Below are 24,141 nucleotides of genomic sequence, written 5' to 3'. Positions count from 1 at the left end.
ATGCACAATTGCTTACCTTCCTTCTTGCCTGCTTTGAGAAGGAAAATATCATAATAATGTTGGGAGGGTCTTAAGTGTATGAATCGACATGAAAAAATATTTATAAAGAAGCACCTTGATCTTTTGTACATACTCATCAGAGCCCTATTCCTTAAGATACATACGAGTATTTGCTCATGTCAAATGCATGCAAATCATTTTATTAACAGTTAAACCAGCATAATTTTTGTGGACTACATAAATTTTTCATAATGAGCTCTAAGTAGTAAAACCTTTGCTTCATTGTAAAACTTGAAGTTAAACATGCAAATAGCTAACCAAAATCCTGAATTGACAAGGACTAAGAAAACAAACAATAAAACAAAAAAGTAGTTTCTCACCTTTGTCTTTGAGTAGAATGGCGATGACTGGTGAATGGGCAAGTCCATGAGGCTATTGGAATTTGTGACACTGTTACTGTTAGCGTGTTCGTCTTCTCTACTGCTGTCATCAGACTGATCAAAATCATCACTCTCCTGATCCATTTCCTCCTCTTCTTCCACCTCCTCCTCTTGATCACCAGTATGTTCATCATCATCTTCTTCTTGGTTACAAGTGGATTCTTCATCCACTGTAATAAGTCTATTGTTATTTTCTTCTAACTGTTCCTGCTGAGACTCGTGCCTGTCATCAAATCCAGGTTCTTCTCCTCCTATCTCCCCATTCCTCCCAATGTGCTGCTCTTCTTGTTGTCGTCTTTGCTGCTGCTCCTCCTCTTCTACAACCCGATTCATCTGCTCCTCATCTACTTGGCTTGAGGAAGCATTACCTCGAAGAGATCCACCAGTTCGTCGCCTCTTGCTGCCCACAGAGAGCAGTTCCTGATTCATTTCCAAAAGCCAGCTTGCTACTTCTTGGACCTTGGCTAGGCTATCTGAAGATGCAAATGCTTTCACATTCTAAGGAGACAAAAAATAAAAGGTGGAAAATTAGAAAAGCTGTATTTTGTTAATTAGATGTAATTAACAAATTAATTAATTAACAAATTAATTAAAATTAAAAGCTGTATTTTGTTCAATTAGCATTGAAAACTTATTTCAATGTATTACTCCTCATTTCAAATTCCAAGAAACCAGGAATAATCTGTATGTGACACACAACTGGAGAAACCCATACTGCAGACAACTTTCTAGCAAGTTATTTCTTCTATCAAACAGTCTGATCGTGAACTCTGTAAGCACCACATTCTGCAAAATTCAGAACTGCTTGCCTTCCTAGAGAATCCACAAGAACCATTAACATTCATGTAAACAAAACATCCAAGTATGATTCTTGCTAATAATTGGACAAAGATAATTTTCAAATGGCATTTTATTTTCCTTCTTATTTGATTACAGACATAACATGTATCTCAAAAATTACTAACTGCTTCCGGGCTTATGCCTTAAGAGCAGGCATATTTTCAGGTATAACTTTAAGTTTTATTTCTTGTTACTATGATATTCTTTCAGATAAATGAAAAAGAGAACAACCACTAAAGCATACAGCCTTACCACTCCAAAGTCTTAAATCGGCCACACTGATGCTCAGTGGTCTCAAGCAGACATCACTAGGCAGCCTGTGCAGGCCAGAAACAGCTCATACCTTGCCTGGCAAAAATCACTGCTAGCAATGAAATTCTCCAAACTTGAAGAAGTGACAAAAATTCAGAGAAGTTAAAAAAAATGTCGAATTTAGGTGCATATTAATAGAAATAAAAAAATTAACACAATTTCCAGATTATCCACACATTCAGCTACACATGCACATGCAAACAATACACAAGAACAGTGGAACTTAACACAATCTAGCTAGATCTTAAGTTTGGTATTAGGTTTCCAGCTATATAACCTTTGAGGCTGGCACATCCTGACTCCAGTGCCCCTAGATTAAAGTCATATGCTGAGTAGATCAAGTCAGACATGAACAACATGTAGTCAGATTCACACGCACATGAAAACATATGCAAAGAGAAAATAACTAGGTTTTTAAAGTTTATAGAACCACTGTCCTTGGGTGGCCATAGACCGCATGACACACTCAGCAGGCTACACCGAGAGAGGGATTCAGAGAGCACACCACCACAACACTGGAAAAGAGCATGACTTCTCAGTTTCCTTGGAGCAGGAGCAGTAAAAAAATACATGTTTCCATGAGTACAGGAAGATAGTCTCCTAACTTCTCCCCTGCCTTCCCCTCCACTCCTTCTTTATTTAGAAAGTCCTCTAGCTCTTATTGTTTAAAAACAACCTAATAATAACAATCTCACAACAAAACACCTAGAGCCTTGAATGACAGAGGTGTGGAACAGAAAAACTCCAACTTTGCTCCATGACATTTGTGAAAACATTGAACTTACAGGTGAAGTGAGAAGAAAGTACCAGAAACCATACCTCTAAGGTAATTTTCATTGTATGGTACCATGAAAGCCACAGAAACACATTTACAGAGGTTTCTCAAGTCCTGCATTGAGAAAGATTCGTAGATTCTGCACACTTGTCCCCACTTCCTCAAGGAAACATGACATAAATCCCAAAGACATGCTTTTCAAGTTTTCACATATGTACACCTGGATGACAATTGCCCCCAAATAAAACCTTACAAGCTCAAAAGCAAAAATCTGTGTTCCAAAGAATGTGTCCACCAGCAATTAGCTCCAATCAATGAAGAGGAAGCCAATACTAAAAAGACAAGCTCCACACATCAAGGCAAGGACATGATGGAAGCAAGCAGAAGCTGTGCTGACTCCTGCTTTTTATGAGTGGAAAACACACATTAGGACACTGGGGTGCACGTGACCCAAACCAAAAGCTAATGACTTCAACCTTGGGAGCAAGGGGCATCAAAAGCAAACGTGTTTGATTTCCTATATATAGTAAGTAGCACTTGAAAAAGAGTGAACTCTTCATAACATCGCAGAGAAATATTTTCACTTAACATTTTTTCCCAAAGCCTGGAAACATTAGCGTTTTGAAGTGATGTTTCATAACTCCATTTCATCAAACACCAAATTTCACTGCATATGTAATCTGACATTAGTGCAACCTATTTATCAGGCTTGCTACATAGCTTGGGCATTATGAGCTTGACAACACTACATCTTGCTTTCTCATTAAAAATAAGAGATGTGGATTTTTTAAAGCATTAAATAATGTGAAAAAAATCAGCAATAATAATAAAGACCAAAAAAGAGATTTATATCTTCAGAATCTCGAGAATTTAGCTTCCACCACAAACGATTCTGTAAACAGCCATGAATAAAGCTTAAAAAGTTTTCATCTATTTTTCCACTATCAACAGCATAGTTTCAAATATATGCATCAGTTATCAGTTTAGGATAATATAATTTACTTGATAAAACTTCAAATGCTGCATTTGTTTCATTAATTTAATACATAATTTCAATTTGTATCTGTAAGCAACTGATGTGACAGGTCAGCACTGAAATACAGAAGTAATAAAATGCATAATTCTGCTAAATGCTTAAGTGACAAAAATAACATTACTGTTACTGTTAATATACCCAAATGAAATTCCAGCCAGTTAAGAAAATGAACACACACTAGTACTATTATATCTTTTTAATTACTCCTACAATTTTTGTAGTGACCATCAATTCACAAAATTAGCTTCAGTCATAAATGATTTGAGTTTTACTTTGTATTTGAAGAAATAAGCTCAACTTGGTTTTTCCAGAAGCCTGTAAAACACATTATCAAAATTTAATTACATCAGAAATCATCAATATGCAAAGAGGTGATGCATTCACTAAACAACAGATGGATGTACATTATCTGAGAGATTTGAAACATTAAAGCTGCCTTCTGTCACCTAAGTGCTTTCAGAATTAACTACTGTAAGCTAATTCACAAGATGCGATCATTTTCATATATAAGGTACATAACGAATAAGACAGGATTATTACTTTGCAGGAAGAAGTTATTTACAAATCAGCTACCCGAGAACTAAAAAGCTGTGTTTTCAGTTAGTACAATGCCTCCTTCATTTACACTCTCAGAGTCCAAAATGACTCAAAACAGCTAAACCCCAGCAGTCCCACAGAGGAAAGCTGTTGCTTTCCTACCCACCTTAGACAGCAAAGAGATATTTTTAGAAGGACACCAAAACATTGCAGTGCAGTGTCAAGGCTTTGCATAAACATGTAAAACTCATTAAACTTGGTCAACAACTCCCACGTAAGTATCTTAACATTTGCAGCAAGTCATATGGAAAAGCAAAACACATGGAATCCCCAAGGAAAATGGAAGTCCCTGGACTCATTCAACTGTAAAATCAGAGTTGATGAATGCATTTCCCATATATATTGAAGATTAAATGCTGCTTAAGCAGAATTCTTTATGCATTAAATCTGCATACAAGACACTTTGTAAAAATACCAGAACAACAGCTACTCAAAACCACCTGTAAGAAATGCCGAGCAACACTGAGAAACTATAGAGAAAATGCCTCAGATTTATCTACAACAGGTTACATTCTGCACTAAGAGAGGAGGATGACAACTTCACTTCTTGCTTTATTACTGAAATATCTCTGTCCCTCTAGTAGATACATGAGTTGTTAAACATTTTTTACCTACAAAAACATACAACTAAGTAAAAATTGGGAAACTGCTGGTTTGTTAATTCCTTTTTTATCACTTGAAACTGTAAAGAAAAGGGAAATGAGGTGGGGATGAGGGTAAAGGATGGGCACTTTTGTTGTTTTCACAAAGTATATCAGAACTGGAAAAGGTTTTAAAGAATTAACTTTGAAATCAGAAAGGCAGACTGACTTGAAAACTAATCTAAGTCTATACAAATAACCCAATAAAAAACTGACATACATTAAATTGAGTAATACCGAATTGAGGTAAATAGAAAGCAAAAAGAAACATCCCACCCAAACTAAGTATCTCCTATGATTTCATTTCAACATCCCAACCTGCCTTCTCAAACTAAAAATACAACCCTTACAAAGACATTGGGCCCAAGGTTGACACTGGTGTGCTGGCAACTTAAAAGTTAGCTCATCTTTAGCCAACAGTGCAGTAGAACAGATGTGCCAAGCTGAGACTCAGCACCCACACAATAGGGCTCTAGGAAGAGGAAACAGCTGTTATTTCCAGCTCTGACCCCTGGGACCTAAACTGACTCTCACAGCTGGAGCACATTATCTGTTTTAGTTTCACCCAGAGGGTGCTTGGGCCAGCTGTGCTTTAACTCTTTCTATTGGGGAGCAGGTGTGGACCATCAGCAGCTACACTTCAAAGTGTGCTCTGGATCCAAATCCAGACTAAAACATACAGTGCCAATGCACCTAATGATAGGCACACACCTGTGTTGCGCTGCCAGACCTAAGACTGCTAAGCCCATTTGAAAAATATGCATACAAAGACAACTAAATCTAGCATCAAGCAGGCAGCAAAAAAAAAACGTAATACTGGTCAGATCGTGGACCATGTTCAAAGAAAACCAAAAGTGTGTAAGTGTACAGCCATGATAGATAACAGCGCAAAACACTACAAGCAAGCAACCCATATGCTGTATATTGATCTGATTACTGGCTACACAGTTTGTATATTGGAAAGATTTTGAACAGCAAAGTAACAAACCATAACAATCAACATGCAATAAATGGAAACTGAAACTGAACAAAGACAAATGAGGAATTCACCACCTTCTTTTATAGGTTATGGTAGCGGACAAGTCCTCATGCAAGGACTTAACAAAACCAAGATACTTCAGGTAGACCATAATTTGAACTGAAGTTACGAGCTTTAAAGAAGAGTTACAAGAGAAGAATTTTGCTATGCTGCCCAGGATGGGAAACTTGATAACTGTAATAGACTCAAGTCATAAAATTCTGAGTTGAATACATTGTATAAGGAAAATAATGCTTTCCATATTTCACCAGCACAAAACATTGATTAGAACAAGATTAACATACAGCTTTAAAAACTTTTAAGTAATTTTTCATCAAAACAAAGCACATCATTAGTAATACATCTCATTCTACAAGCATGCATGCTTTTCCTAAGAACACTACTTCTTCCAAATGGATACACATCTCAGATCTCTCTGTCAGCTCCATTATTCGCAGCTCCAAGCTCCAGAACATATTAGCAACCAGAAAGATTCTCCGCTCTACCCTGCCCAGCAAAGACCTGCTAACACTTCATGGAGCAGCACACATAACTTTTCTGTTGGATTAGAAGCTGTCCTGCTCCCTAGATCCACTTTAACAATCGATTCATGTTGTTTTATTCAGTCCAAAATGGCTGAAGTAACCAACATTAAATGAAACTGCCCCTCCAATTATGTTGAACATAAACTTGACAGCACACAAAAACCTAGATTTAGTATTCATTAAGAAAAAAAAAAAAAAGAAATACCACAATTAAAGTTTCCTGTGCAAATTTAGCGAAGCCCAGCTGCCTCTAATCTTCTTGTGTGGCCAGTTTTAATTATCTCCATCCCCACCATAACCTGGCTCCAACACTGCATCTACCTGCTGAGGCTTTGTATCAAGCCCTTGTGCCCTGACCTCCACTCCTAAATGTTTCTGAAAAAAGACAATTCCAGTTTTCCCACCACATAGAGCCTACTATAAGGTGTCTCTCCCTTCTGTTCACCTACTTCTATAGCCCCAAAATCCTACTTCAACAGACCTTATTCCTTCTTTCCCTATTCCATCATCCAAACTTATATTTTTCTCCCAGGACCTCCTCTTAACACAGCTCCCCCTCTAATCCCATGCCTCATTTTCCCAATTCCTTGCAGCCCACAGTGCTAATGTACAGTCTCAGACACTTAGCTCCATTCTAATCCATTCCCTGCAGATAGTGAAGGGATTCGGATGAGGGACAACAGCTGACACCACCTGGGTAGTATGCATGTGGCAGAGCAATGTCCCTGGCTATCAATTTATGGGGACAAACACGTCAAAGCCATTATAAAGAAAACTTTGTTTTAAGTCTGGGCTGGAAAGACAAAAGGGTAGGGAGGACCTATCACATAATCCTACATGGTTTGGTAGACACAGGCAAAATATTTAATATAGGATAAAATACAAAATAGCACACAAAACCCACCAGAAAACAAGAATACAAAAAGTAGTTCAGGAAATGAGTAACTGCTACATTAATTTACATATATTTAGCAGGTTTTGAGATGAGTGACATGGAAATATTAGAGGTAGCAGAGAGATTAACAGACCTTTCATGAGCAAGTTTAGAAGAAAGCTTGAGCTACAAGCAGTCAACATACTTGTTTTTCAGATTACGGTAGGTATTATCACATCAGGACAATTCCAAGCACAACTACAGGCTGGGCGGAGAATGGACTGAGAGCAGCCCTGAGAAGAAGGACTTGAGGGTATGAGTTGATAAGAAGCTCAAGATGACCTGGCCCAGTCTCTTCAATACAGATGCATTTAGCCTTCACAGATAATGACTGTGGGAAAAGCTGCAAAATGGTGCAACATGCTTCCTTTGCTGTGTATAGGCAGGGCACACACAGATTCATCCCATTCCTGTAGGCAACACAACCACCTGCAAGGTTCATGGACATACAAACACCAAATCTGAATGCATTACAGGTAAAATGGATTCCGCAGTCTCACCTTACAAAAGCATGGAATATCAAGTCTTAGTGCTTTAAACCAAAAGCCCTAATCTTCCTCCTTGTGTGTTTTCCACAAAAACAGGACTGCTTGGCTAAAATTTTACACAGAAGAGATAATCCACGCAGAATTCTTGCCAGGAGGATCAATTTGAGTTAAAGTTGTACAAGTTTTTATCACTCTAGCACAGAGAATCATGCTATAAATTGCATTAATAGAGACCTGGTGACAAAATTAAAGCAATCAACACACAGCAAGAAGAGAGAAAACCACTGATTTTTTTTTCTAGGAACATATCTTTGTAAGTAATTCATTACTTTAATTCTTGTATTTGAACTGTTAAAAAAGCCTGGATTTTCCTTGATTCAAAAGGGAGAAAAATATCAGTGCAAATCATTACTGAATAGTGTGTTACACCAGTTGTGTTTTACCTTAAAATCTAATACTTAAGTAGATGAGAATTATTGTGAGATACCATGGTAAGGATGGGGTGGAAGTAAGAGGGAAATGTGAAAGTGACCCATGAAGAAATTGCTGAAAAATCTCAGTCTTCCACTAGAAAGAAAATTGTATTAAAAAAAAATAAATTAAAAGTCTCCTTCCTCAAAAGCATATCCCAAGTGATAAGTTGGCACCAATACAGTGTTATTGAAGAAGTGGGGAGCTCGTATCTGTTTATCAAGAACATTGTTCATACCTTTTAACCCCCTGAAACCCAAGACCAACAGCAGAAATACATAAATTACTCCTTATTTTTAATTCTGCATTATTATGTTTTCATCAAGAAGAATGAAAGGATATAATTTAGAAAAAAAATCATTTAAATTCCTTGAAAGATATCATGAGAGGCAACAATTCACATTAGGAGGAGATGAGTATTATGGCTGATCTTACTGTGTTCATATAAATAATTGTGTTATTTTTAGTGGCTTTATTAATAATGACTGTTATACAGAAGATGGCTGGTTTGTGTTTTCACTAAAAACTCTTTAAAGAAAAAGGATTAAGCTGTAAAATGTGGCAAGTTAACTATCATGTGTGACTAATGAAAGGCTTCTCTCCCCTTTTAGCAGAAAACGGAAAGTAGAAGAAAAAGCTTCGGGTTATTTAAAGGGTGCCAAGTTTTCCAGCAACTAGTTAAAACAAAACAGGCAAGTCATCTGCATACAATTTTCAGTTACTTTGTCTTATCCTTTCTGCTTTGGCAACTGTATCATTACTTGGATTCCTGTAATAAATTTTTTTATCTCTCTAGATAAGATCTTACCTTGCATAATGATTCTGTTGGGGGGCGGGTGTGTGATTTTGTTGGGGTTTTTGGGTGTTCCTCCCCATCAAATTAGAAGCCTGTACTACTACTGCTAGTGATATAACACAAGCACTTGTTTGCTCAATTTAGAACTGCAAGTTTCTATCTGTTAGCATTTCAGTCTCATGTAAACTATGCCTTCTGCGCATACTAACAAGGAAGAGCTTCTTGCCAAAAGCAAACATTAGATCATACTTATAGCAACACAAACAGAGTATCTTTAGCTGCATTAGTTGAGAAGCACGTGGGCTGCAAAATTCTCAGATTAGAAAACTAGGCAGGCAGTTTATTACACTCCCCTCAAAGTTAAAGACGCTACTGCATGCCTACATAGCAAAGGCTGGAAATGTACAGCTTCATCCCAACTCTTATTTCATGACACACACATGTAGTACAGAATCTTTTAAAAAAATCACAGACCCTCTTACACTACAACAGGAGACTAAGCAGTCCCTAAAAGTTAACAGGTTTGGTTAATTTGGGGTTGGATTCATGCCTCTTCCCAAAAAGTAAGTAATTGAGGCTTGTGGGTCTATGGTAGTTGCAATAGCTTTCCAAGCCGGCTTGAAAACCTCCACAGCACTAAGCATTGTGTTTCACTTTCTATCCCCAGCTCAGACCACCCGTATTCCCTTTAACTGAAGTCCTCATGGTCAGTTTTACAGCATCATCAAGAGCACTGCATATAGGGACCTCCCCAGCTGCCTGGAGCAACACCTGCTTAGGATGGGTTTATGCAGCTCAAGACCTTTCATCCATAGCAAAGGAACATGAGGACCTGCAAGGATGACACTGATAGTCTTGTAGAACTAGTAAACTTGGGTTGAGCTGTGCTGGAGAAAACTGTGTCACGGGAAAACTACTGTGTCAACACACATTAAGCTACAGAGCTATAGGTACCAACAGAAGGAGCTAAAAATCTCAGCCTTGACATCCCAAAAAATGTGATTACTATGCAGGAACAACTTTCTTTCCAACTATCTAGGCAAACACAGATTTTCTCCTAGACGAAAAGCAAGATCCAATCAATGAATGCTGAAATGAGAAAAATCCAAATGGAATTAACTATGAGGATAATTACTCACTGTAATAGCTTACTAGGAAGATAAATTCATAAAGTGGTGATGAATTTACTTTAAGTCTTAAAATAGAAATACATTCCATCTTGGTTTAACACACATGTTCAACAGCTAAAGAACATGCTGCACATGCACAGCTACCCAGGCTTGGTTAACTGACCACCTCTCCGTGGTAATGCACACAAACTAGAGCTCCTGTCAACCTCCTCTCTACTCCCACAGTGACATACAGGCAAAACATATTACCAACTGCTGACTAAAATCTGCCCAGTTCCAGTGCAGATTTATTTCATAGCCAGGTTTAACACACAGGCTAGCACAGCATGGGCAAAATGGCCTTCATATAATTTTTTCTTCAGTATTCACAACACTGCTGAATGGGGTAAGGGGCCTGGGATGCATTTTCAATGGGAAAACCTATAGACCTTAGGAGTACAATATGCTAAACTGCTTTCTGAATTCATTCGGTGTTACCTAGCCTGGTGCTGCTTTGCAAAGCTGCATCATGGGAGCATAAATAACTTGCAAGCAGAATTGCTCATTATTAATGCAAATATTCTGAAGGCAAAAAGCAAAACAGCATTTGGCAGCAAGAACACTGCCATTAAGATGCTTGGTCTGAAAACCTCAAAGTGATTTATAAAGTACCCAACTGACTTCTCTGTCTCAGTTTCTTTCCTGTCCACTAATCACAGAAGTAATTTTTGGTACATTCCTCAGATTATGGGGTTTACTGATACTGAACTGTAATTCTACCAGATGGCTGGTGTCAGCTTCTGGCAAAATGGCAGCATGATTTCTTGGACTGAATCTCCAATTCAAATGCTGCAGAAGTGCAGCACAAACAGCCATACAAGCAGAACAGCAGAGATGGCCAAAAACAAAGGTCAACTTGGAACACAGAGCAGAAAAGATGGCCCAAAAAAAGGTCATCTTTAAATGAAGTGGGGGAATAGATCTTGAAGACAAACAGCAACTAAGTTTAGTTTAATTTAAACTAACTTCAGTTAAATTTAAATGGGAGGAACTGGAGGAAATTAATGTGAAGTACTTACCTCTCCCCTACCTCAGAGATGCTTGAAAGAGACGTCTAGTAATGAATGATGAACACAGAGATGGAAACACATACACCCTTTACACTAAAAAGTGTGGTTTTTTTTTTTTTTTAGTGGTTAAAAAACAGCAGGATTGAAGCTGAGGAAAGTGAGAATCAAAAGCAGTGACTACTATTTAACAACATTTGTATTTAAATGATTAAAAGTTTAAAATAAATACCCCCTTTCCAAGCAGCTCTTATACAACCTCTAACCACAAATAATCACTCCTTTTACTCCCAAACTTAAGAGGCTTGAAAATACTGTTCTGTGCCTTGGAGTAAAGACAAATGAAGTAAAGACACAGCAATGCAGACTTTGCCATGAAAAATGCAATTTCTTTATTCTGTTGGGACACAGACTTCCACATCAGGCTAACCTTCTAAAAAAGGTTATTGTAAAAATAAAGAATACCCTACCAGAGATTAAATAGCCACCTAGATATCCGAACACTACTTTTTTTAAGTATTTATATTTTTAATTCCCGGTTCTTCTATGTTATTCCAAGCATACAAGATGATGACAGGCAAGGGAAGAAGAACAAACCCCTCCAAGTCCTGCCAAGCTATCAGCAAGAACATTTTCTGCCTCAAGATCCATAGTGGAAAATGCTTACTCGAGGCTACTACCAAAAATGTCTCATTTAATCTTCTGCTTTCAGTTGCCTATTCTTTAGAAAAAGCCTGAAGGACAATTATCTATAACAGTCAGCTGTCATATAGTCCTAATTGCTAGGGGAAATAAATGAAGTCATTCTATAAGTACTGTTAAAACAGCTGGGAGTAAAAGATGGAATATATTCTGGACAAAGATAATATCTTATTCATGTTTAGTTCAGAGTTATAAACTGACTTTCTGAAATAAGAAAAAGGTAGCTGGGGATCAGGTGGGGTTAGAAAGCATGCTTCATGCAAGCAATGCAAGATATTGGCACTGGTGTATTTTACCATTTTGGTGGGAATAAAATACAGCTCAGCCTTATCCCTGTAAGGTTGCCCAAAAAGAACAAGGAGTAATATACATTTTATGAAGAATGCCTATCTGTTCACAGTCCTAATTCATATCTTATGAAATGCCCAGCTGTGTACATTCACTCAGATTTTGTGCAGTATCTGCTGGGCAATACTGTCTCCACTCTGAATACTGCATTTTCAAAGATGAACTCCAAATCATGTCCTTTCTTCCTGAGCTAGTTAATGAACTTGTTAAAAGCCTTCTCATCAACAAGAAGCCTTTGACCTGCACTTTTTTCCTTTAATAAAAGCAAGAAATACAAAGAGAAACAGAATGGCAGTGTTTACCAGACTTGCTGAAATTTGTTAATACTTTGTATTTTCAGCATCTTCAGCAGTAGAAGACATAAATAAAACAAGGTCATGTACTCCTGCTAAAAGGACACAACTGAAGAAATTCCCCTTCCTGGTGTCTCACTTAAAAGCAAAACCACACAATTATGGTCTCCACATGGTATTAAAAAAAAAAAAGAGCAAATGCCTTCTCGTTAACCTTATGTCCCCAGAACACTGCCTACCACACATTGGTTCTTAAGCGTTATGTTGTCTGTGTCATGGGGAAGCTTTCCGGCAGTAGATCTAAAATCTGACCTTGCACAACAAGGCACTTGCTGAACAAACAGCAAGTGAGATTGCCAGGTTTGAAGGAAGATAATATCTCAACCTGTCTAAAAGAATCTGGCCCTAGCCCAAATAGACTCTTAGCAGGCTCCAGCGGACAAATGGAAATGGTTGCAATTATTGTTATTGATTTAATGTCCTTAAAATGGCTCTCTGAGAATCTTATTTCAGTAACTGATTAAGCAGTGTGGTTCAGCAGCAGGGCATTTGCCTAATAACCTACAGAAACCTAAATTTGCTTAGCTAAACTACTTTTGGAAGCAAGAAAGTAATTTTTTGTATCTGCATGACTGAAGGTGAAAGTAGGTGCCTAGGCAAGAATGTAAGGTGGCCTACAATATTAATGCCAGGCAGGCAGTTCAACTTTCTTTGAAATCGTATGAAGCCATTCACTCTAAATATTCTATGTTTCTGTTCTACAGCACTTTCCTACTACAGAAAGGAGGTGTGACTGCAAGCAGTAAAAACAGCTGAGTCCAATGCAGGAAAACTCAGACCACAGGTACAGTGAACAAATAAATGATTTACCTGGATTACCAACTAAAAGAGATACTGCTACAGCCTTAATCTTAAAATTTGAAATTTGGATTATAATTTGACTGGGGGAAAAAAAAAAACAAACCACAAACAACAAAAAACCCTACAAAAAAACAACAGATGTTTTTCAGAGACTGATGTCATGTAAGATGCTGATACTGCTCTGCCACAGGATATTTTCAGTGGAGCTTCACTGAAAGGGCAGCTGCTATACTGCACTGAAACTTCACTGAAGTCAACTGAGTGCCCCCTAACCCATTCCAGACAAAATTAGGCAAGTCAGTTTTAACTCACCAGTTCCCTGTAACTCACATGATGTTGCTGGCACTGGATTAAGAATGGCTAATGTAAGTTTGTAAGGACAACAGACCTTACACCCTTCCAGCAGAGAGTAGGTAACAGCTAAGGACCACCTAACATCTTACCACAAAACAAACACCTACCTGTAAACTTAAAGCTATGCTCCTCAATAAAAGCAAGCCATACTTCATTGCTAGCATCATGGATCTAAACTTGACTATTGTCAGAAGTCTCACCAGACCACCGGTCTGCAGAAATTGGAGTGCATGAGCCACCGTTTCTCATGCCTACGTGGAAAGGCATGCAGAACTAGGAGAGTTTCTTGGCAACAGTGAACCCATCACACAATGGCAGCTGCAAAGAGGAAGAGGCCCCAGTGTCATTGCACCTTTACTGCAGGCCAACCCATGTTCCTGATTTTTCAAGGGCATTGTTAGTACAAATTCATGGAGGTGAAGAGTAATGACTCTCCTTCCCGGACAGCAGTGCTAAGCAGCATCAGCTGTATTGATCAAACACAGACTGCATTACTCCCAGTCCAAACCCCATGCCTGTCCTTGCTGCTAGATCAGGCACACAGCGTTCCACACAGGTCAGTTGCTACGCCACACAGCTACCCTGCAGATCTTTGAGACCAGCATGTTTCTGAAGAACGTAAATGAAGTTGCTCAAGCCCTAGTGAAGTGTGTGTTGATGTGCAGAGGGAGAGACCTGCCTCCTGTCTTGCCTCCTGTGTGCCACAGGGACCCACAACACAATAGGGAAGGGAGCCTGAAGAGTCAAACCCTCCCGACACGCGGGAACAGAGCTCTTGATTCACCTGATGGACAAGGCACAGTTCAAGGCTGGTAGTGTATTTTTTAGCAAAAAAAAAAAAAAGGCAAAAAAAAGCTGTTAAAGAAAAAAACTTGTAAAATAACTGACTGAAACCAAACCTTGAGGCCTCAGAACATCATTTTATTGCTACAACGTGAGTGACATGTGGAACAATGCAGCTGCAAAAGGTGGCATTTTACTACAACTGTTTCTATTGACAGAAAGCCAAATTGGAGACTTTCTGAATAATATACTGGTTGTTGGTAGCAACAGCACAATCAAAACCAGGGCATCTGTCTTTGTCCTTACTGGAAAACCTGGCTGATTAGGTTGTGTCCTATGACAGGCATAGCTTGAAGCCTACAAAATGGACCTTACAGTAACCATTTTCACCATTTTAGGAACAATAAGAATCTCACTAAATAGCTCAACTTTTCAAGAGGGCCAGTCCTTCACTGAGGAAAACAGAATATGGTACAAACCATGCTGGCAATGTGAAGTCCAAGTCATTCATCATGGCCTTCTGTGTTTATCTTAATTTTTCTTACAATCTACATGTGGACTTCCACGTTCTCAGCTGCAAGGCTGATTAACAAATGTCCAAAGTTCAGACATCACTGTTTGGACACCAGGGCACAAGAGTCAGCTATTTGATGATTAGGAGTAATGATTAGGTATAAACTGTAAAATGGTACAAAAAAAATAAAATAGAACTTTCTAAGGCATTTGCATTTCCATTCCTATCATCCTGATGCCTGGCAAATATTTAGCACACAAATTTTCTTTCTCTAATAAGTATCCTAGAAAGAAACTAGGCTCTACAAAATGTTTTAATTTCCTGGTGACATTAATCAGATTTTTATCAAAGCCTGGCAAGAACATATTTTCTACTTGTAGTAGTGCACTGCTCATGTACTGAAATCCATTCCCATGATGATCATGCCATTGTCAAAGGTTTTGGAGGTAACCCGAGGTAACGGCAGGACCACAGGTCCACAGATCTGCACTTACTCCTCAGATACTAATGAGATCAAGCATACACTTCTAAGATATTTCACCTTCATGGATGGGCAGTGACCTGAAAGCTCCTTTGGGTGCTTCTGCTGTCTTACTTCAAGATGTGAAATGACTACTTTGACACTGAGGGTACCAACTGTTTCTGGACCGTGGCTGTTCACAGCAGCTCCTACACTCAATGTTCTCCTCTCTTTTGAGGAACTGACTGTTTTAAAAGTACTGGTCCGTGTAAATGAAGGTAGTTGTGGTTCTTTTTGGAACTTCTGGCCCAAAGCCACTTTGTATAGGCTGCCCAACTACAGTCTAGCATTGCTTGACTTCAGAGTGGGGAAAAAAAAGCAGCAGCCTGCTGCACACCTGTGTTGGGAGGTAGAACTGCCCCAAAGAACAGTTATCTGCCAGGCTCTGCACTGAGGCTCACCAGAGAGAAACCTTAGCTCAACAGATTCAGAGCTGTCTGTTTTAAAAGACTTGTTACAAGTGGACAGGAGAAGGCAACTTTTTATAGCCAGAGGAATATTAGGACTAAAACAAGCATCATAAGGAAATCCTAGATCACTGAATTAAGAGACAAAACTGCAACAGAACACTCACATATTGAGGAAAAATAAAAAAAATAAAGTTTAGGTATAGGAATAGGTAAGGACTAGCAGCTAATAAAAAGCAAGAGCTTAGCAACCTCCCCAGCACACTTCTTCTGTACAAGATTTATTTTGCTTTCAAAATAGACTTCCTGACACAAGAAAATAAGCTATTTAAAGAAACTTTAATAGGAGCGTAGACAGACATGCATACACTATTCCCAAGGCAGAGCTCAGCCTCTCACACCCAACCCGCTTATTACTGCATCCAACCAGATCTCCTGGCGTACCTGCCCATACAAGCATCACTAATCTGCTTCAGTCAGAATGAGCCAGGTTAGCTTACAAGTTTAAATTCTCAGCTAAGCAGATTCGTTTTGCCTGAAATAGATTAGGAAGCACTCACACGAGCAGTTCCACAGATCAGAGGTGCGAACAATCTCATTTAGCAGGGGGACAAGACAGGCGGCACATGGCTGCAACCTGCAATCAGCCCAGCTACACCTGAGCTGAATGCCCACAGCAACCCTGCAATGAAAATTAGTAATAGTTCACTTCAGATTCATAGTCTTTTCTGGCACAGTTTCCCCCATGTTGATAAGATCCATCAGAAGTGAACCAAGGATATCAACTCTAGTCTTACAAAGTAGCTGACATCTCCAGCGTACAAAGTTTGAGACACAGAATCATAGAATAGTTAGGGTTGGAAAGGACCTTAAGATCATCAAGTTCCAACCCCCCTGCCATGGGCAGGGACAACTCACACTAAACCATGTCACCCAAGGCTCTGTCCAACCTGGCTTTGAACACCACCAGGGATGGAGCATTCACAGCTTCTTTGGGCAACCCATTCCAGTGCCTTACCACCTTTACAGTGAAGAACTTCTTCCTTATATCAAATCTAAACTTCCCCTGTTCAAGTTTTAACACATGCCAGAAATCTTAAGAACTGTACAAATGATATTTAGAGACAAACTGCTGCCACTTCTCTTATGTAATCACAGAACAAGCTGCAAATGCACTTAAAATATTGAATATTTTCCAAGAGGTAAAATAATTTTATTCTATTTTTTGTTTGATAGATAAATGAGGAATAGAGTACTGGTCAGCTGAAACCACCACAAAGATCCTATCTCACTACCTCACTACCCTAATGTGTGAGCTTCCTGCTTCTTTGGCAGTCACTTTCAGAACTGAGCATCCTGAGAAAGCTCATGAAAACAGATAATTTCAAGATGGGGGGTGCGGTGGGAGAAGTAAGATACTTCATGAAGATGCAACAGATCGAAGAATAAGGAATTTCTATCTATAAAATATGGTGCCAGTGTTAAGTACACAGTGCTACTTACCAAATCCTCATCAATAAGTAGCAATGGGAAAGATCACAACTGAACGCAGAAACAGCTACTGCCTTTTGATATTCACAGATGTTCCTCTTAAAGTAGAAGAAATAAAACACAGGTCATTTACATCACCTGAAGCTCTTCTGCTCTGGCAGCAGCAGGGTCATACACTATTTCAAAAGTTAACATAAAACCTTCAAAAATTAACACTTATAGATCACGCATTCATTCACATTTTATAAAGGACTTGCTTACAAGATGCAGCAAGAAGTCCAAAATGTCTGATGAGAAGATTCTTTGTTAATTCTGAAAAGAATATGTAGTTGGTTTTGAGCATTCATTTATTTGCTCATGTAATGACCACACATTTGGTACTGCATGCTTCAGTAGTAATGAAGGACAGTAGGGGTAGTAAAAGATCAAAACAAAGTGGCCTGTAAAACCTCTGCTCTCTTTTGAAAGAAATCCTGAGTGGGAAGAAAGACTGCCATACCTTTACATTTTCCATTTCCACTATACAATACCCCACAGCTGAAATGCTCAGTGCTGCTCCACAGCCTCAGTTAATTTCGGAAAAGCCTGTTGAAGTCCTTAGGATCTACAGGAGTGGAACCACCACAAGGCTTGCTTGTTAATATGCTTGTATCACCTCTAAATTACTTACCAGTAACCTTCACAGCCAGTACATAAATGTAAAATCCAAAAATCCAAATGCAAGTGCTTTCACTTCCCCTTCATGGGGCAAATCCTTTTTCCAACTACAGGTTTGACAAATAACAATTAGGATTTCCCACTGTCGATACACATGTACCTTTCCAGGGAGAATGAGCGAAGTGGCTCTTGTACAACAGAGGCCATCATCTATACTGTCTAAAGGACAGTATCTGCTCAACAAAATTCAAAGTCTCAGACCAAGAAGAGAAGGAATATGTAAAATCAAGATACGCAATTAGTTGCTTGCAATGGGACAGATACACTGCTTTTAAGTTCCTCCACTGCTGTTTAAGGAAATTAAAAGTAGTAACACAGGAAAGTGGGGCTTGAGATCACAGAAAAACTGTATTTTGAGAAAAAATTGGAAGGTGAAGTTAGAAGCTGTATGCCATAACAGAGAATATTCCAGGCACATGTGACAGCATACAACTAGAATTGAAGTAAGTGTAAGGGATAGCAAGAAAAAAAAAAGCAAAGAGTAGAATAAATTATACAATATGAGGTCTCAGACGAATTATAGATAATTCATTACTAGATACGGAGTAAACAGGATCAGATCTGTTCAATGCCCATAGCCATGAAAGTGCATTATTGATCTACTATATTATGCAGGGCTTGGAAAGAGACGACGACTTAGGGGTAAGTGTTCCAGCATATCAATTTTTATCTTTAGTAACAGCTGAAACAAGCAGAAATATACACTTCATAACATTGGTACTCAATTGCTTATTTTATGCTTCAAAATAAATTGGCTTTGTGCACCAAGAAGAGGAACACTGTCATAAAGGCCAAGAACTCAATTCCTTAATTTAATATTTGAAGTTTACCTAACAATGGAGATGAAGGGAGTCCAAGCAGCATTGTCCCTGCAGCATATTATTGTTGCTGTTAGAACAGAACTTTCAAAATGGACACTAAGTTAAACTAGTTCACCAACCACACTAATGTCTAAAGTAGCTACAATGCTTAGAAGCATTTTCAAGATATCTTTATCTCTCTGAACTCCCTTTTATTCTACATACCCAACATATGCCTGTGTAAAATTGTGTACAATCCTGAATCTTAAAGGCTGCTAAAGCACAACCCAAGTTTCACATCATGTGAAATCAGCAAAAAAACCTATTCATCTTTGTATGGGACTCTCAGCAAGAGCAGAGTTATTTAGAGCTGGTATGACAGATCTACAACAGGATCCAATGACAGTTATGGACCAAACAAAGCCTTCTTCAATTCTACCTGAGCAAATGAAAGACTGTACTACAATCTTTGCATGAAAATTAATCAAATGTTCTGTTTGCATTAGATTTTACCCAATACCAAAAGCTATTTACCAGTCATCAGTACAATCATTGACATAAACCAACTAAAGAGAAAAGTCTTCATGTATTAGCAGTACTTCACTATATTTACAGTTCTAGCAAGTTTTACACTGGAAAATACTGGACTCATGGTTCTAGGAATATCAATCCAGCTAACTGTGATAAGAAGGCCTGTCAAGATACAATAACCACTGTATATTCACACATTAAAAAAGAAGCCTGAAGTTATACAGCAGTAGTACCATCCTTCCTCTGCATCAAGGATATCTTAACCAGCCATCTGAGAACTTGCTTTTTAGAACCAGAAGTATAATTGCATACAAACAGCATGAGTAAATGCACAAAATCTGCTATTTGTGATTAGAAGTGGCTAAATAAAGTACAAAAATACCAGTGTGTCCTTACCGTTCCCTCCTCAAAAAACTATGCCAACTACAATTGCAAGTGAAGTTTGACACCATCTGTCACCTAATTATACCTTATGTAATATATGTCATCAGGACATTTACCATAGCCATCACTCTGCAAGTGATAGCACAAGGTTTAAGCATTCAAGAACCTACATTTTCCTGCTCATGGAACCAAAGTCACAAACATCTGTAAAGCTGCATGTGCCAATACAAGACCTTTCCAGATGCAATGGCTAAAATAAACTGGTAGCAGTTAGACAGTCAATAAACTGCTATCACCTTTTTATTTCTCAGCTATTCCCACAAGCAGGTACTTGTTGTATGCATTATTTTCTATGGTTTCCACACTTAGAATTTTAATTCTGAGAGTCAAAGATCAACTACACACATTTCAACAGCATCCACTTCATTCAGTATGCGGAGATCTAGTTTGAAAGTGTGCTTCTCACATCAGTAGACAAGAGAGGATATTAAAGAGTCTGCTCCGTAAGTTACAAGAATCCAGTGCCACTGTCTTTTAGCACTTCTGCAACCCACTATTCCACAAACAGCCACTCTGTGCACTAACAGTGTTATAACCTCTCCTACTGACCTGTAAAGAAATCAGATTCTGTGCCCACTTACTGCTACTGACACATTCAGTACATCAAATGACATCTGAAGTGCTTAGTACCTATTAAGACTTCATTGTGAAAACTTCAACATCCTGAATTCGGCAGGATCTATACAGCAAAGTTCACACTGACTTAAAAGCAGACAAAATCCCTGAAAATTCCCAGATTAAATTCTTTCCAGAGGCTCTACACTCCCTTAGTTGTGTTAAAAAGCTAGCAATTGGATTTGATTTTTATCCCAACTCTAGATGTGAGAATTTAGGTGAGTCACTATCTTCCTTATGCCCTATTTCTCCAGCTATATGAAGGGGGAGTCACCTTTTTAAGGTACTTGTAACACCTATGGGTGTTTCACCACCTTTCAGTCACTCGAGACTTAACTTTTCTTGCTTTTCCCACAAAGGAAAAGCTATAAAAAAAATGTGATCCAGTGGGAAAACAGCTGAAAACAATCTGAGGAGAGTTGGTTTCCATGCTCAGATTTGCCAGGGGCCGGAAGAGGGACCTTCAGCCTCTTGACTTCCAGAGTCTGTTTCCCCATTTATAAAGCGAGGTTTATTAAATACACTTTCCTGCAAAAAGTCTTTGAAAAAGTCAAAAGTAAACAAAGGATCAAGAACATGGTTGCCTTGTCAGTCCAACTTCTTCCTGCACATGCATTACAACAACCTCTCACATACCAGTTTTTGCCCTCAGGGTCTATCAACCTGCCCACAGAATGCAAACAAGGTGTATTCAGTGAGGCACCTTCCACCTTCGTTATGCAGTGGAAGTTTCCAGGTTACATTATATATATTTTCTAGAATGCTTAATGTTATAGTGTGTATGTATGCTTCGTAGCTGGAGTGATTTTTGTCTCCCTTCTGCAGCAGACAGGCCTGCACAGACTTCACGAAGGTCAGCTATGCTGAACTTAACTGCGATACCAAGTTCCTCTGAAATTCAGACTTGTATCTATGGCAATGTGTCAGAGTTCAAAGCACAGCTACGCTACAACTCCAACTCTTCATCCAAACTCGATTTCCTGAGCACTACACCTCTTCCCTCTCCTTTTAGATTGCTGGAGCCATCACAAGCAGACTGTGCTGATTATGTTCCTTTTTCCTCTAGCATTTCCCCATCACAGAAAGGCCTGATGACCAGGCTAACACCTGGCCCTAAAGCAAAATGTGGCAAAAATGTCAGAAGATTTTATGGTCTGTATGTCAGGCTCAGTTACACGAGCAATGAAAAAACACACACATGAACATTATCAGAGTGAAATTTGATGAAGGAGATTTAAACCAGCATTTATTTCCCTTCAGTACAGCATTCTAACAAGACAGCACAGAATAACAAAAGGAATGGGGACTCCAACCAGTTGTTACGGTGTCAGCTAGGAGGGAAAGCTATATTTTAGTGCTACTCTTTCTATATTGTTAGCAAATTTTCAAGGCAGACCTGGAAATAATACAGGGAGTAGATTCTGGTACTTGGGCATCTCTTCCCCAAACTCAGGCAAAGTACACCAAGTCTGCAAAATCTTTCTCTCTTCTTGCTTTCTTTCTCCCTCATCCTTGATCACACAGTGCCTTACATACCACAACAGACGCCTCCACACAAACAATTTCTCAGCATTCTTCTAGGAAAACGTGATGTGTTTACACCCTTGCAGAATCAGAAAGAAACAGAAACTGGCTTTCAGCGCTCTTGCCATCATCCTTTCATGCAAAAGGTAGACGTTACCACTAACACCATTCCAGAAAAGTCCTGTTCATTTAGGCTTTCATCATTAGGGACCAGCTCATGTGCTCTGCATTGTGAGCCAGCATAGGGATCTAACGCACAGCACTTCCAACAGCCTCAGTCTGCAATATGAGAAACATTCTTTTACAGTAGCAGCTTTATATTTGTAAAATAAGGAGAAAGTACCTTATTGCACACATACTTTCTTATGTGGGATTAAAAATTTGATAAGAATACATATAACAAACAACACAACAGAGACTTGACATCCTTCATTGTTGTTAGGTCCCCTCCTCAGACCAACTGCAGGTTTGGGTGGAAAAAAAGGAAAGGAAGGAGCTAAGACAAAGACGCATGCAGGCTCAGGAGCTACTGGAGATCCCTTAGAGGTGCCCAGAGAAATGGAGTAATAAAATCGTGCTGCTTTTTAGACGCTGAATGACAGTACCTCAAGTAAGAAAAGAGACTTAAAAAAACCAAACCCAATCAAAAACCAAACCAAACATTAGCTGCAGGCATACAGAGTGTGTGTATAAAAGAGAAGGTTACAACCTTTTATTAACTCAGATTCATCTGAATAGTTTTTAATATACTGAACTCTTATTCACTCACCCTGAAGCCTAAGATCTTCCTATGATTTACCTCAAGTAATTTTTTACTGTAAATATTAAGTTGCTTATAAAAATGAGAGATTTAAAATGTAAGTGCTGACACAACCCTAACTACAGAATTCTGCACAGCACAGTGGCATAGCTATAATTAAAAAGACAGCCTACATCAAGTAAAAAGCTCCACTGAAAACCTTTTTAGCGGATCAATACAGAATCATCAGTAACATCTCAATAGGGAGGACAAAGGAAAAAAAAGAGGATTCTTACAGAATTTAGAAAAATTACATGTATTAATAAAATAATACATATCTTTTGAAGTCCATGGAGAACAAGTTGTTAAACTTACAGTCTGATTCTAATATTATCTATAAAGCATAAAGTATAGTGGGCAGGGACGCCTCACACTAGACCATGTTGCCCAAGGCTCTAGCCAGCCTGGCCTTGAACACCGCCAGGGATGGAGCATTCACAACTTCTTTACGCAACCCATTCCAGTGCCTCACCACCCTCACAATAAAGAACTTCTTCCTTATATCCAATCTATACCTCCTCTGTTTAAGTTTAAACCCATTAACCCTTTTCCTATCGCTACAGTCCCTGATGAAGAGTCCCTCTCCAGCATCCTTGTAGGCCCCCTTCAGATGTTTGTTTCTGTTTCTCTTACGTTGCAGTATAACTGCAAAGACAGTTAAGGTTGCAGATAAAACACTACTAGAACAGGAATAAAAACAGTACTGAGAAAACAATTTTTTGAAAGCTTCAGAACAGAAGCTTTAAAAAAAAAAAAGTACACAAAAAAAGTCTTTGCAATCACTTTACTAAAACACTGAGCAGAGTATAGCATTTAGCTTATGAGGATGTAACAGATTTTTAAGCAACTCAGTTTTGAAAGAATGGCCAGAACAGTTCTTACTGCACCAGCTTTATTCCTGTGCCCCTGAATACCATCTATTAAAGCTGGAAGCAAACAGGCTCTGAGTCACAGCACAAAGTTTTAAACAGAAAAATGTGGTACTCTGCAAAATAAAACAGGAACATTAAGCTACCAGTAGGTAGGAAGTTTCTTGGAGGGCCTTGCAAAGCAGTCACACCAAGCACGCGTATTCGTTTTTGCTCCGAGAATGTGAATCTTTTTATTGCTGTGATGACATTTCACTCCCTATGGCTCATTGCTGTCTCAGTGCTGTGTAATCTAATGAGTAAAAAGCAACCTTTGTGGGGGGCTGTGGTGTGGGGGGAGTGTGTGAGGGAGGGAGGAGGAGTTATTGAGATTGCATACAAAGTTGGGTTTATTAAAATTGGCAATATTTAATTTGAACCCCAGAAGCTCATAGTCTTTAATACTATTAACAGGGCTACCTGCGTTGTAGCACTTATAATACCATTTTTTAAGAGAGTAA

At 38.7% G+C, this 24,141-nt stretch overlaps 1 protein-coding gene across 2 annotated transcripts in view; it reads right to left on the bottom strand.

The window, feature by feature from the left end:
- FBXW7 (F-box and WD repeat domain containing 7) overlaps positions 1-24,141 on the bottom strand; it is a 175,243-nt gene that overhangs the window by 98,735 nt on the left and 52,367 nt on the right. For both annotated transcript variants that reach the window (XM_080635191.1, XM_080635192.1), the window contains exon 2: positions 381-938. In XM_080635191.1, coding sequence (XP_080491317.1) covers positions 381-869 — 489 coding nt within the window. In that variant the 5' untranslated portion in view covers positions 870-938. The remainder of the gene's footprint in view (positions 1-380; positions 939-24,141) is intronic.

This window comes from Psittacula echo, assembly GCF_963264785.1.
Source record: "Psittacula echo genome assembly, chromosome: 1".
NCBI classification, from domain to species: Eukaryota; Metazoa; Chordata; class Aves; order Psittaciformes; family Psittacidae; genus Psittacula; species Psittacula echo.
The sequence above is the reverse complement of the archived record's forward strand: the minus strand, read 5'-3'. Positions and strand labels throughout refer to the sequence as shown.